The sequence below is a fragment of the Manis pentadactyla genome, chromosome 3 (genome assembly GCF_030020395.1).
Source record: "Manis pentadactyla isolate mManPen7 chromosome 3, mManPen7.hap1, whole genome shotgun sequence".
NCBI lineage: Eukaryota > Metazoa > Chordata > Mammalia > Pholidota > Manidae > Manis > Manis pentadactyla.
The window spans coordinates 185,049,298-185,064,176 of record NC_080021.1 but is presented as its reverse complement, the minus strand read 5'-3'; the positions used below and the strand labels follow the sequence as shown (position 1 = coordinate 185,064,176).

Sequence of the window (14,879 nt, the reverse complement as noted above, 5' to 3'; positions counted from 1 at the left end):
GCTAGGAATCATGTCAGTAAACAGAACCTCTTCGTTGTCTTTATTCACACCTTCAAAATCCCCACCAGGGGCAAGGCCAAGAGCCAAGGACCCATACACACTCCCCAGGCACCTACATACACTCACACAGAGAACACATGTTTCCTGCCACACATACACATGGGCATACACGGACACAGGCATACACATCTACACACATCCCTCAGGTAGACCTCCAGCTCTGGGATGAAATCAGAGGTCCAGGTACCTTTGAGCTGACAAGCTGGGAACACAGAGTCTCACAGAAATGGGCTCCAAACAGAACATTCAGCTGAGGCCTCCCCCTCCACGGGTATCTACTGTCCTGCTTGCATTCTGTCTGTCCATCCAGCCACAGCAGCAAGACAGAGTTACAGGTGGAATCAGCTGAAGCCCTCCTGGGTCTTCTACAGGTTTGGAGATCCTAAAAGAAGCAAGAGGCAAATCAAGGGAGGTAGTAGGACTGGATTTTGACCCAGATACCCCGAGAATGATGGAGGGAACACAGTACTGAGCCCAACACTCTGAGAACGAATAGGGCAGCCCAGCTCTGAGGGAGCCCTAACACTTTAAAGATGAGGGAGTGGACCTTGATCTGGACCCAGACACATCAAGAACAAGGGAAGGGACCCAGCTCTGATCCAAAATACCCCAAGAATAAGAAAAGATGCCCAGTTCTGATCCTAACACCCTGAAAATGAGGGAGTCCATCTAGGAGCCCCAATATCCTGTGAGAGAGGGAGACACCCAACTGTGAGGCCAGAAACTCAAGAATGAAAGTCCCATCCCTGAGCCCCAATATAAAAATGAGGAGACACAACACTGATTCCCAACACCTTACCATGACTAGCGCATCTGGCTCCTAATTCAGACACCGAAAATGAGGGCATATGTCTCTGAATTCAAACCTCCTGGAGGCCTTACTGACCTGGAAGTTTGTCCACTGGAACCATTGCGGTCAAGAACCCAAGCTTTTGGGGTCCATCCTTCCTGTCCAGTCTCAGCCTCAGCCTGGATATAAAAAGGCAATTATCTCCCTGACAATGTGGGCCATCTCAGTGTACTCCAAAAGAGCTTATTCGTAAAGCATCAGGAGAGGAATCAGTGAGAATCATGAAGTTGGAAGGAGGGCAGGGGAAAGAAAGTAGTTCCTGAATCAGATAGGTTCAATGGCATCAGTGAGAATCATGAGGGATGGGAAAGGGTACGGTCTGTGGGTATCCGAGCATGCATGGGATCAGAGGCTGAGGGGCCAAGGGCAGTCGCTTACCAGAGCCCCAGTGCCAGGGCTCCAGCCACCAGTCCCAGGAAAGAGAAGATTCCCAGAGAGGCCAGCACTGCCACCTGCTCCACGGGGTCTCTGTGGTCTGAGAGGGGGGATCACAAGTCATTGTAAAGTGAGCCTGCCTGACTAAACTCAGTGCCCCCACCTCTCTGTGGTTTTCCATCCCCTACAACCTTTGCCCATCTGCCAAAACTCACCAAGTGGCTGTGGGTCTGGCAGGAGAGAGGGCTTTGGGGGAGCGGAGCTGCCCCCCTGACGCCCCTCCTCTGGCTGAGAGTGTGGCTGGCCCCCAGCTGGTATCTCCTTCCATAGGGACCCTGAAGGGAGGTGAGACCTGAGGCGAATGGTCCACGCTGCGTAGGCATGGAGGCCAGGGCCTGGGGTGGACATGAGTGCCTAGAAAGGGTAGAGCTTGCTCCTGGGGAAGTAGGAAGGGTGGAGGCTGAGGGGTAGGACTTAAGCTAAGGTGGGGCTGCAGGGAACCAGGACTGAAGAACCCCTTTCCTGGGCCTGTGTGTGCTACACGCCCACTGGAATGATGGTCCAGCTGACATGTGGTAGCCCTCCCCTTGGCTCCGTCTCTCACCAGTGCTTGGAGTCCCCCAAGCCTCAGGGCTCCAGACACTCCAAGTGCCAGCGTCCAGAAAGTCCCGGGCACTGACCCGCACGGCATGGGGCAGCCCAGCCACGGCGTCTGTGATCACCTCCTCCAATCCTGCCGGCTCCACCTGGGAGTGAAGATGGTTCCTCCCACATTATCCAGGTTATAAGCATCTACCTGCTCCCCAGCCCCAGTTTGCAAAGAGCACCCCCTCCTCCCAGTCCTGTCCCTGTCAGCCTGGTGGAACTGTCTGGGCCTCACGTCTGGTGACCATGGTGTCAAGTCTACACCTAGTGTTGGAAAGATAAAAGTGCATGGCGGTTATATAGACTGCCTGGGTTCAAATCTTTGATGTACCATTTACTGGGTGGCCTTTGGGCTCTCTGAAACTCAGTTTCTTCATTTGTAAGAAAGAAGTGAATACCCTAAACAATATAATGCATGTAAAATGGGTGCCTGCAGGCAAACAGAACTCAGTAAATATTGGTCATTATCTGAGGCAGCCTCTTCCTGGACCTAATGCTAGCCGGGTCTTTGATACCTCCAGAGGTGAGAATTCACTACTATCCTCATCTAGATATATGGGTGTTTGTATGAGGATGTGCGTCTTTTCCTAGAAAAATTATTTTTAAAAATCCACTGTTACCTTCCCATAGATGGACTTAACACCCCTGCAGGGCAGAGGCTCAGTCTGTGGGTCCCTGCCACATCCCCACTGCCCGGCACAAAGCCTGACCCATGCAGAGGACTATAGCTGGAAGCGACAGGGCTTCAGTGATCTGCCAGCACCAGAAAGCCATACAGAAAACTCAGGAACATGAAACCAGAGACAGGCCCCACAACCCCAGATTGGTACACACTCTAGGCCTTACCATGGACCATACTGGATGCTGCACTGGACGGTACTGCAGCCGGAACTTGAGCAAGAAGTGGGGCTGGCGGGGCCAGGAGGTGGGGTATGTCCAGCTGGCACGCAGGCGGCGCGGATAGCCAGGTACCGACTCTACCTGCAACCCCTGGGGTGGGTCAGGGCGCACTGTGGGCAGTGGAGACACAAAGTCAGGACAGAGGACAAGCACCCATCCCTTCCGTCTCACCTCCCAAGGGAGGCGGGGGTGTGCCTAAGGTACCTGAGGGAAGCACTCCCAAGGGGGTTGGGGAAATCTTAGTCTTGATCATCCATTAGGCTCAGGACATGTCTGTCACCCCTATTAAAATATTAGCTGAGATCTGGGGATAGGTTTTTGAAATGTTTGCTGTACATTAAACAGCGATTCTGCTTTCTATCCAAGGAAGATGAGTTGGCCCCAAGTCAAGCCAGAGCTCTAGCACCTCCCTCCCACGCACAGATGAAGAGGAAGGAGGGACAAGCAAGGGCTTCCATTAGGCAGGACAACCTAGACATGGTTCAGCACAGGGCCTAGAATCAGAGAGGCAGCTCTGGGGATAGCAGCCAGAAAGGATCTGTGGGGAGTGGGACAGTGGCAGCAACTTCTGGGGGCTGAGGTGACCCTGCCTCCTGGGCTCTGAGCTCTTGTGCTTCTCAGTCTCCCTGGGGGCCATATGGGTGCTGAAACGGGGTCTATGTTGAAAGGGAAATGTCTGGAAGCTCTGGGTGGAGGGAGTTTTATAGTCGGGCGTCCATTTGGGCTCTCTGCAGTAGGGATCTGGGGGACCATTGAGGGGTGGGTACTTACAGATGCTCTGCAAGCTGACATCCAGTAGGCGTGTGCTGGCCCCCAGAGGGTTCACCTCAGTCACATTGATCCGGTACTGGCTCCAGAACTCTGCCCCATGGACTACACAGCGGGCAGCCTCTGGGGGGTCCTGTGGGCATGGCCAGGGCCCTGTGGATGAACTCATCCTAAGAGGGAGGATGGAATCTTGGGCTTTGGAAGTGGTCATTGTGGGATTCAGCTGGAGCCCAAGCCTCTCCCTCATCTCCTACCTCTGGACATCAGCTCCTGGCACTGTCTTCTTCCTGACAGGGAGGGGGCCATCTGAGGTCAGAAAGGAAAAGAGGATCCTCCCTCTCCCTAAGGCCTCCCTCAGGACCTCCCTCCCTGCCTACATATCCACATTATGCTGGCATGCCCAGATGAACAGGCATACATGCCCGGTCGTGCACTCACCTGTAGGAGGTGAGGTAGCGGGTGGGTAAACCGCTGCCCTGGCTGGGACTCCAAGTGCAGGAGAAGTTCTCATAGTCAGCTGCTTGGCAGGAAACAACAGGGCGAGTTGGGGGGTCTAGAAGCAGAGGGTGTAGCTGGAGACTGAGAAGTCCCCAGATCCTCCCCATCCCAGAAGATGTACTACCCAGAGCTTGGATTCTCTCAGGAGCCCCATGTCTCACCAGTGCCACCCAGTACTCCCTCCCTGACTCACAGCCCAGCTGCAGGGTCACCATGCCCCCAAGTGCACCGTCCAGGGTCCGGCAGATGTAGGTGCCCTCATCAGTACTGCCTACCCGGGCCAGGACCAGTTCGTGCCCTAGTCCAGAGTCAGGTCCCTGGAGCAGCCTTGTCTCCCCGTCCCGAAACCAGGACACTGGGGCCCTGGGGGTGAGATGACATGATGATAGACAGAGGGAAGATTTAAAGTGTAAGTCATACCATGCAACAGCTCTCCACTTGCTTCTCACTTACAATAAAACTCAAACTCCTTTTGCTGGCTTACAAAACCCCAATGATCTAGCCCCTGCCTTCCTTTCCTTCTTCAGCTCTGCCCTCTCCCCGCCTCACCCACTGTACTCCAATCATGTTGGCCTTTCTGTTCAAGAGCGCTGAGCCCATTCCCAACTCCGGACATTTGTACTAGCTGTTCCCTCTGTCAGGAATGCTTCTACAACAACCTGTGCTTGGCTGCCTCCTTCCTAACCTTCCAAAAGCAGCTTCAATGTCACCTCCTAAGAGAGGCCTCCCCTGAGCACCAATAAAAAGTAACTACTCAGTTACCCTCTGCCACATCCCTGTCTTTTGGTTTTCTGCCCTCCAGGTATTAACTACCTGGCAAGATTCTGATTTGCTGATTGCCTGTCTGCCCCACTAGGATGTCAGCTCTGTGCAGGCAAGTATCTTGCCTGGCTTGTACACTGCTGTATCCCAGGGCCTAGAATACACCAGGCACTTAGCAGGTGCTCAACGCATGTTGGTTGAAGTTTTCTGTTGAATAAGGATGTTTTGAGGGTTAGGACACATAAAGAGGTTATATAGAGAGATTATAGACACAGCGGGCAAGGAAGGGGTTCTTGAGTGTCAGCCACAGAGGCAGATGGGTCACTTACTTACCCAACGGTCACTCCAGGGCAACACAGTGTCATGGAGCTGCCAGGCTGCCCATACTGGACCCCTGTGGAGGGCACTTCTGAGGGGAGGCTCTTCCTCTTCTTCTCTCCCATCCCACCTCCCACTTTGTGAGTGACACACATAAGGGGTAGACTTTTAAGCCCTGAGTAGGTCATTGGGTCAAAGCGTCATGTTATAATCTGGAGACACAGCTCAGAGGACAGGGTAGAGAGGGGATGTTGCCAGGCTGGATGTCAGGGGTCACAGGTTAGGCATGGAAAGGGGCCACAGTGAAGGTGGCAAGTCACAAGTTAGAGTTGGGGTCACAGAGCAGGGTTCTTCTCACCTGGGGGTCCCCAGGTCTGGAGGCAGGGAGAGGAAGCAGATACCAGGGCTGTAGCCATGGCCACCAGGACCCTGCTCAGCCCTGAGCAGCTGCTGCTCATCTGTGGGCAGAAAGGCAGGGTCAGCAATCCCCCATCCCTGAGACAGGAAGCTAAAGCCTGCCTCCTCCTCTTCCAAATCGGAGTTTTCTAGGAGGAAAGCTGAGGTACCACGTAGGGTAAGGATATCAGAAATCATTGGGGGATCTAAGTTTCCCCCTTTGCATCATACATTCAGTGCAACACACATACACACCCTCACACCCTCCATTTCAGTCCTGGGCCTACGGCCTGGAACAAAAGCCGGAGATGACAGGCTGTGCCAGCACCACCCCCCACACCACCCTTGGCGCCCACCTCTGCACCAAGCGCTGGCACTGGCTGTCACTCCCATTAACTCCTTCAATCCAGCTGTTGGGGATTCCACTGTTTGCCCCACCTGCCCCAGGGCTAATCACAGCCTCTGACTGACCTGAGGTAGCCCTGCTCACCCTGGGGCTGGGAGAGCTGTTCTGGTGGGTTTGAGCCCATCCTGGATTCCTGCCTTGAGGCTAGCCCTGCTCTGGTAGCCAAGCTCCTAGCTCCTTCTCTCCTGTGCCTAGCTCCTTGCTCAGGCTACTTGGGCCACTCATCTGGGTTTGATTCTGGAATCTTGTTGGTCTCAAGCCTGTGAGGCTGGATGGCGCTAGGGTGCAGGCTGAGGCTGTGGAGTTAAGCAGATCCAGATGCCCTGGCTGCTGCCAGAGCCTGGGGGTGGGCAGGGAGCCAGCAGATGGAGACAGGGTGTCGGGAGAGGAGAGGAGTCTGAGAGGAGCTGGGAGCCTGCAGGGATAGGGGCCTGGGTGGGGGCCACAGGGCGAAGATATGATCAGAACTTGGAGGTGGTGGGGGCTCAGTGTGGCAGGGGCTGGACTGGGACAGCAGCAACTAGAAAGGCTGAGGAGGTAATCAACCATGCGTGTGGCAGTTGGGGGCCAGGAGAAAGGGATGCTGGATGGGGGAAAGCATGAGCAGGAAAGCAGCAGGAAGTGGCCACAGGGACAGAAGGAAAAGATGGGGACAGAGCCCTGGGCAATGGCTCCAAAGAGGAAGAGCACAGACCCCTCCCAAGTAGAGCAGAGCAGGGGCCTCCACATGCCTGTGTGTCTTTCTGAGTATAGTGGCTCACCCCTGGCCCCCCAACACATTTACCCTAATCAGCCCTGCCCTACCTCTGTGATCCCAGTGGCTGAGTGTCCATAGCCTTCAGGACTTCCTACCAACAGCTACAGCACCCGTCTCAGCTCCACTCAGTTCTGGGACCCCAGAATCAACCCCTCCTTCCCCTTCCAGGCCCCCCTGCTTCTCTGAGCCCTGGAGCTCTGCCACCCCTAGCCAGGCCCCCTTCTCCCTCCTTCCCCCTCCCTCCTCCAGTCCCACCCCCTCCCACTGAGGCCCTGGGAAGGGAAGAGGCCTCCCCAGATCTGGAAAAGACGCCAAAGGCATAGCAGGGCCAACAAGGGGGAAAGGAGGGCTGCTTCTGTCCCTCTCCATGAGATTCCCTGTTCTCACATAGCCGAACAAAGCCACATTCACGCGTGGACTCACTAGGCACAGTCAATAAAAAGACACTCGAACACATGCGGACACAATCAAATGAAAAATCAGACTCATATTCATGCTCCCACTGTTTTCACTCCCCAGCAAATATTTCCTTAGGTCTGGCTGTGTTTTGAGGGGAAGGGAGACACCGGGTTGGGGGATATAAAGAAAAGTCAGAGCCCAGCTCCTTCTCCCCTGGATGCCCCAGCCATTTCTCACCTTCCCTTCCACTCTTTGGGCCCCAGCACCAGGAAATGCCTTTGGTCCCTCAGTGCCAGATACACAAGACCCACACTTATGCTCAAACACACACCCTGCAATGTCGTGGCTTACAGTCACACCAATACATTCAGACATCCTCGCTCAGACTCAGACACTCACATTTACACATACCCATGCATTCGCACAGACACACACATCTTACTCTTCTGCACCCTATCAGACATACACTTAGCACTCTGCCCTTGTGATGGAGCTCCGTAAAAGCAACTCCTGGTCCTGGCTTAAGCTCCCTCTTCCAGGGAGCTCTTAGCATAACAGATCCCATATCTCGGCACAGTTACAGGCCCCCAAGTAGCCAAAGAGACAATGATGAACTCAGGAGCCAGGCACAGGGGCAAAAAGTGAGACAGAGATGCAGAGAATGTGAGAGGCAGAACTAAAAAGCAGATACACAGAGATACCTGGGGAGACAAAATGGAAGAGATGCAGAGAGCAATTTAGCTCTAGGAAGGCAGTAGTAGGAAAAGAAAAAGAAATATAAGGAAACCGAGTCAGACAGGGAAACAGATAATAAGGAGAAGTGGGCCAATGGCCCAGAAAGAGGGAGGGGAAGCCAAGTGCCCTGGGGATGGGGCTGTCTCTGTTGGACACTAAGTAGAAAGGTCAGTCCGCTTGGCTATTGAAGTGGGTCCCCAAGATACGAACACACAGTCTGGTAGGTCACAGGACACACACACAGTACAAGTCTCACTCTTGCAGTGCTACTGCTGAAGTCACACACTGGCACATACAAACCCAGCCTCCCACTCTCACATTGGCAGACACAGCCTTAAACCCCTCAAAGACGTTCCCGAAACACATTCCCTGATGTGGTCACAGGCCCTCTCACAAACACGTAACCCAGTCTCTCCCCTGAAACTGAACACTGACAGATAGACACATAATCCCACACTTGCACAGTGACATGCACACTGACACACGGTCACATTAACTAGCAGTTGCACAAAGCGACACTTAAGACTCTCACGGCATCGTTACACAGCCTCACAGTCACACAGGCACTGACAGTCACTCCGGGCCCTCCAGATCTACCCCACCCTGCCCCGCCCTCTCCTGGCACGGTTTCCTCGTGTACACCCGCCGCACCAGGCCTCACCTTCCGCGGCCGCCGCCGCCAGCGCCCTCGCCCTCGCCCTCGCCCTCGCCCTCTGCCCTGGCCTCTGCTCCCTCCCTCCCGCCCTGGGGCCCCGCAGTTGGGGTGACTCCGCCCAGGCACCAATGGAAGGAGAGGGGAGAAATGGGGGCGGGGGTCTCGGCCCATTGGTGCCTCCAACTGCCAATCACCTCCACCCCCACCTCTGCTGGACACTTCCTGTCCCGTCTGGGACCGAGGAGGCTGCTTGGGACAGAACTTGGAGCTGGAATCCTAGGTCCTTTCTTGAAGGCCTGTCCTCCTGGGAGAGCAAGACAGAAAGCTTTCAGGCCCTTCTGCCTCCCAGCTGTCCACAGACAAATCCACTCAGGAACCACTGGGCAGGTGACTGGAGAAACTGAAGGTGCCCCCAACTCCAGATAAGATAAGGAAGGAGGAGGTCTGGTGTGAAGCAGTTGGTCTCAAACTTTTCTGGACATTGTGGTTTCAAAACTGCCAAGCCACACTCCAAACCAATTAAATCAGAATCTCTAGAAGCTGGACCTAGACGTGAGAATTATTTTTAACTCCCAAGATGATTTTAAAATGCAGCCACAGCCAAGGTGTAAGGTCAGGTTAGTGTGTGTATGCTTTAAGAGGCCAACCACCCACCCAGGGTTCTCATCCACAACCCAGTCACTGGGGCTCAAGGAAGATGTGTACATGTTTGTCTGAACTCCTTCCAGATGCAGGCAACACTCCCAAGTTCTAGGCCCTTCCCCTCCAGGGTCTCGAAGAAGAAATAACCCTGGACTGGAAGGCAGGCAGCCAAGGTTCCCCTGGGCCAGGATGTCACTGGCTAGCCTTGGCATGATATCCCCTTCCAGAGACTCAGTTTCCTTGAAAGAAGAATGGAAACAAAAAGTATTCTGGCATTGCTTACAAGCTCTGTCCTCACCTAACAGCAGAATACACTAAGCAGTATCAGGTCTCCTGGGTTGCAAGGGCCATTGTTCCCACAGTTACACAGCCTTGCCAAGGAAACCAGTCCAGAGGGGAGGGTGGAACCAGGTCCCTTCTAGAACCATCCCCCTCCTTTCAGACCCTGGGGCTTCTAACTCTGGCAGCCCATTCTCTGCCAAAGCTGTTCTCTGCCCTGTGCAATACCCCCAAACACAAGGGCAAAGAGGTGAGAGAGTCTGCACATACATGCTGGAGTCTGGAGAAGCCAAGGACACAAAGCCACATACACGTTCCTGACCTGCCCCTTCAGCCCCTGTGGGCTGGAGCAGAGCCAAGCTTCAGTCACTCACAAAGCCAGGGTTCTGGCCAGAAGCCCAGGGGCTGACCACTGACCAGTGGGACGAGGATCCTGCTCACCCGCTCCCCACCAAACCCTCAGGCCCAGGCTCAGTGAGCTGATCCCCTCGGGGTGGTGGTGAAGTGGACTCTGGCCTTCCCAAAGCCTCAGACACAGGCAAGAACACGGGATTCTAAAAGTTTCTTAAACTGGATGCCTTTATTACTCCAGGAACCAGGGAATCTATAGGTCAGAGGTAACACTGAGGTGTTTGGGGTGGAATTTTGGTATCTTTAAGTTTCTGCATGTCTGTAGGCAAAGAAAAATTGTGGCTGGAGCTGTGCCTTCAGCATTTAACCCCAGGCCCCTGAGAGTTAGAATTCATACTCCTTTGGCATTAGAATATATGATTAAAGTTTGAGAAACACAGTTTTATTGATCCCATGTCTACCCAAACCCTAGACTCCAATTCCCTCAGGCAGAAGGCCCTGTGGTCAGTGTGGTCAGGCGATGGCTGCTGTCATCCTGTCCTTCTGCCCCAGATGGTAGTGAACCTCAGGAAGTGCCCTTAGTCTCTCTGCAGCCTGTAAGGGGACAGGGGGCAATCAGGGAGGGTCAGGGCTGCCCAGAATGGTGGCATGGAGTTCTGAGTACCTAGGAGACAGTAAAGAAGGGCTTGTGGGAGCAGAAGGCTGGTAGTAAGCAACTGCTGGAACAATCAGACAGTGAAAGAGCTGAGTGCTCCTGTCCCTAAGAATGACTAGCTTATTCAGATTACGGTGGTTCTCAGGGTCATGATTGTTGGGATCCTTTGAGGAAATGGAGAGAAAAGGGGACCTGAGGACCCAGGGTGCTCTGAGTCCTGACCTGCTCAGGGGTGAGGTCCCTCTGAGCCTGGGCAAGCATTTCGTAGCCAACCATGAATTTCCGGACAGTGGCAGAGCGCAGGAGTGGAGGGTAGTAATGAGCATGCAGCTGCCAGTGGTCCCAGTCGGCTCTGGCTTCTGATCCCGTGGGAGCCCCTGACAAGAAGAAGGCAGAGATGGCTGGGGAAGGCCCTTTCTTAGTTCTTCAGCCTAGCCTCTACCCCCACACAAGGCTAGGTACTTGAAAACTACATGTCCCAGCACCTCCTGCCAGAGGAGCCCAGGCATTAGAAAGCACACTGGGAGACACAGCTTCATCAAGCTCCTTACTCCACCCTCAGACCCAGCATCCCTGCTCTGGACACATCCCCCGGCAAAAGTTTCAAGGCTTGCTGGGATTTACAGGCCATTGGGCTGGGCCCCAGGAGCCCAGAAATGGTATTGGCGCAAGAGATGGGTGCTCAATAAACCTCACCGTGCCAGCCCATGGAGTAGGGAAAGGATGTCTCAAATAGGTTGTCGTACTTGGTCAAGAGCTTCTTCATGATGGAGGCTAGATCTGGAATCAGAGCCTGACTCTCAGCCTGGGGCCCAAACACTGGCACTACCAGAGCCATCCCCATCCACACCCTGGCCCCAGGGTCCCTGATGGGAGACTCACCATCACGCTCAGCAGGGCTCAGCTCAGGCAGGTGCCGCACATGCCGACGGGGCAGCAGCAGTGTCTGGAAGGGCCACACTGCCCAGAAGGGGACCAGCACTAACCAGTGCTCACTGGTTAGGACCAGACGTTCCTGGGCAGACCAAATGGAGATGAGGTCCTCAAGGCGGGTGTAGGGAGAGTCAGCAAATACACAGGGAAGCAGAATTTAAAATGTACCCAGAATTTGATGGCCTATCACCACCTCCACCACTGCTATCCTAGTCTAAGCCACCATCATCTTTTCTTTAGATCATCACTATGGCCTCCTAGCAAGTCTCTCTGCTACTTCCCTTCTACCCTTCTCCTTCACACACCTCTCTCTTTCGGGGTAAGGTTAGGGGCTCCTTGGGGACACAGGCCCTGACTTTCTCCCACCTTCCTGAGCAGCTCCTGGCGGCCATACTCCATCAGCAAGGGCTCTCCATGTTTTCTCTGATAGGCCCGCTGAGTTCTTTCCTCACGCTGGGCAATATCTGGCAGGAAACTGCTGGCCCACACCTGTCAAGGGGCAGGGGCAGAGAAGAGCAGGCAGATCCCTCACCCCCAAGCTGCCACATCACTAGCACACTTCCTCTGTCCCACCCCTTACTCCAGTTCCTCTCCACCTGCATGAAGCCCAGAAATCTACTGGAGTCCCTGACACTTACCTGGCAGTGGGGGTGGGGGTTGGAACAGCCCATCATGGCTCCTTTGTTTTCAAAGATCTATCAGGTAGGGGTAGGGAGCTTTAGTAGACAGAAAGGCGGTCGACCCCTCCAGACCATATCATGTGGAAATAGGAATGCAGCTTTGCAAAATAAAAGCTGTACCACCCCCTCCCTGCCCATCCAGGAGAGGGGGCAACCTCACAGACCTGCACCCAAGGGTACTGGGCACCCAGCTCCTCTGTGACTGAGGCCCACGCATCGATGACAGCGCGGATCTCAGGGACTGACATGAGTGGCAGCGTCACATCCGACCACGGGTGGAAGCACATGACCTTACTAGGTGGTGAAGGAGGGAGGGATGACAGAGAGATACGGCTTGGCTGTCTAGGGGCAGGGCCCAACACCAGAGCTTAGCTGGGATGAAGGTTTTAAGAGACGAAATCCATAGTTACCAAACTCCTCGAGCAGCCTCTGCTTGGAAAAGGGGATGATCATTGGGTCCTGAGATAAAAAGGTATCGCTCTCTGTAACAAACCCCCAAGAGGTCTCGCCTCTCTTCCCTGCAACAGCAGCTAGAGCAGGTTACCTGGATTGGGGGCATCAGGCTGCAGAGCAGGGAAGTCATTGTCAAACAGGAAAGTGCCATCGTAGTGGGGATTCACCTACAAGGATGGGGTAGAAGCATTCCCTGCCCCTTTCTACCAGTCATCTGGTGGGCTTCAAGCTCTGGACAAGCTACAAGGATGTGAGGAAGGCCCACTCTGGGGTTGAAAAAACTTGGTCAGGCATGACCCAAAAGGTCTACTGCCCTTTGGGGACGGGCAGTTCTAAGGAGAAGCTACTCCTTGTAGTCATGCCAGCAAATACAGACTCTAAAAGCTTACCTCTCCATTGGCCCGTGTGGCTCCAGGACACAGAGGGTTGTGGGGATCATGGCGGGGCACTATCTTCAGAAGCGGGGGCTCTACCTGCCCCTGCCAGGGCCGCTCCATGCGGTGAGCTGACACCAGCACCCACTCATCATGTAGCGGGTTGTAGCGGATATGCTGATGCTCTGGGAGTAGAAAGTCAAGACAAGTCAGTAAAGCTCTTTGCCCCCGCCCCGGGGGGGTCTCACCCACCAGCAGGCCCAAGCTAGAGGCACCCCATTCGGCCCCGTCCTGCTCAGGAGTTAAAAACCAGAGCTTGGACGTTCCCAGCACCAATCAGCCTGCAGCCCCAACACGGGCGTGTGCTTTTGCCTCCGGGGGCCTGGCCGGGTGGGCGCGCCGACCTGGGGGTAGGGCCAACAATTTCTTAAGGGAGGGGAAGGCTCGGCTCCGCGTCCCAGAGTCCCGACCTCCCGGCCGTTACCGCTCGCTCGGAAGTCTGTGGCCATGACGTCCCCTTCTGATGCCTGCCGGCGTTGCTCAGGGTCGGGTCCGCCGCGGACACTCGTACCTCGAGAGGAGCAGCCTCTCACCCAGCCCCAATTCTGCCCAGCCCAGCCCCTAGCCTGATGATTGGTCAAACTCCAGCACGTGACTCCCTGAGGGGCCGCCAGGACACTTGGGGGCGGAGCTCAGGACGTCAAGCACCGTAGAGGGCTACATCTGTGGTCCCTTACTCCAGGCCCAAAGCCTGGATCTTACAGAAAGACATTCTGGAAGAACCTCTGTGAAAGCTGCTTATTGCAGATCCCTCACCTCCTGGACGCCTGCAAGATTTCTTTGTGGCATTCATTCATTTGGTCATTCATTTAGCAAAGGTTTACTGATCATCTACCATGTGCCAGGTATCATTTTTCCAAAGGAAAGCCCCGTGTGTACACGTCAGGAATGGCCTCTGCCTCCCAGAGCGAACATTCCAGGGCCAAGTAAGGGTATAACCTTGGATCCACAATGACCTCACTTACCTGCTCAGTGGCTATGGAGGTGGGGCGGATCTGCTTCAGCTGAACCCTGGCCTCAGGTATTACCTGGGGGAGTGAGTACTTCACCATAACTATTCCCCATCTCCACCAGACAGAAGAAACACATTTGGGGAAAAAGCGCAGCCTAACCATATCCTCAGTCTCATTCTCTTGCTCTCTACCTCTTTTTACATGCACACACCAGAAGCATTGGAAGTGGGTGCAGGTAAGAGGACTATAAGAAACTTGAAAATGTGGCTAGAACAGGACTGTCAGTAGCTCCAGCCACCAAGGGGATGGGGGGTTAGAGGTGTTTCCCTTACACACCCCCTTCCCTTCTCTAACTTTTCCTTGGATCAAACCAATACCAGGACAAAATTCAAATTAATTCCTCCCCTGGCACTTTTAAAGAGCCATCTAAATATTGTCTGAACCTCCTCCATTTCACAGTAGTGAACAGAGACCTCAAGGTCACCCAAAGGATAAGTGGTCAAGCTGAGATGAAACAAAGTTTCCAGGGTCTTCCCACTGCTCTGAAATGTCTCTGAGACTTCAGTGAGACCCAAGGCAGAAACCTAGTGTGCTAGGACCTGGGCAATAGCAGGGAGGCCCCTTTCCTGAAGCCCGGCCAGGCCAGGCCAAAACCAGGTGTTCTGCAGCTCAGATAAAAAAAACTGGGTCATTGGTCATTTACCTAATCTCTGCCCTAGGTCCTGAGACTGGAATCTGAAGAAGCCACTAGGTAGGGGGAAGGGATAAGGGGATTGAGAAACAGAGGTTTTGCCTGCCCCTCTGGATGCTCATGGTATGGGGAGCAAGGGAGAATAGAAGATCTTTCTGCTTTTCTACTCTTTCAGCAGTGTTTGTTGTTTGAATGATTGGATTTTGGAGGCAGCCCCATTTTCCCAAGTACACCAGTGCTTCAGCGCCACTCCCTGGCTCATCCCAACTAACTCCTGTTCTCCT

The 14,879-nt window shown here is 54.3% G+C and overlaps 1 protein-coding gene across 8 annotated transcripts; it reads right to left on the bottom strand.

Moving 5' to 3' along the window:
- Positions 1-26: 26 nt before the first annotated feature.
- LOC118918815 (galactose-1-phosphate uridylyltransferase) lies at positions 27-13,525 on the bottom strand. Of its 8 annotated transcripts, none has more exons than XM_036898047.2 (22): positions 13,376-13,524; positions 12,907-13,076; positions 12,609-12,684; positions 12,475-12,523; positions 12,229-12,358; positions 12,023-12,079; positions 11,751-11,873; positions 11,334-11,466; positions 11,148-11,231; positions 10,674-10,828; positions 5,535-5,634; positions 5,192-5,252; positions 4,290-4,459; positions 4,037-4,151; positions 3,853-3,885; positions 3,602-3,768; positions 2,777-2,940; positions 1,890-2,031; positions 1,501-1,620; positions 1,289-1,385; positions 947-1,029; positions 27-442 (listed from the first exon to the last, which is right to left on the bottom strand). In XM_036898047.2, the coding sequence occupies exons 1-22, from the start codon at positions 13,398-13,400 to the stop codon at positions 426-428; spliced, it is 2,271 nt and encodes a 756-aa protein (XP_036753942.2). In that variant the 5' UTR covers positions 13,401-13,524; the 3' UTR covers positions 27-425. The 8 variants fall into 8 exon arrangements, with proteins under 8 accessions (XP_036753942.2, XP_036753943.2, XP_036753945.2 ...); XM_036898048.2 differs by having other exon boundaries at positions 12,609-12,627; XM_036898050.2 differs by having other exon boundaries at positions 13,362-13,495.
- Between the last annotated feature and the right edge of the window lie 1,354 nt (positions 13,526-14,879).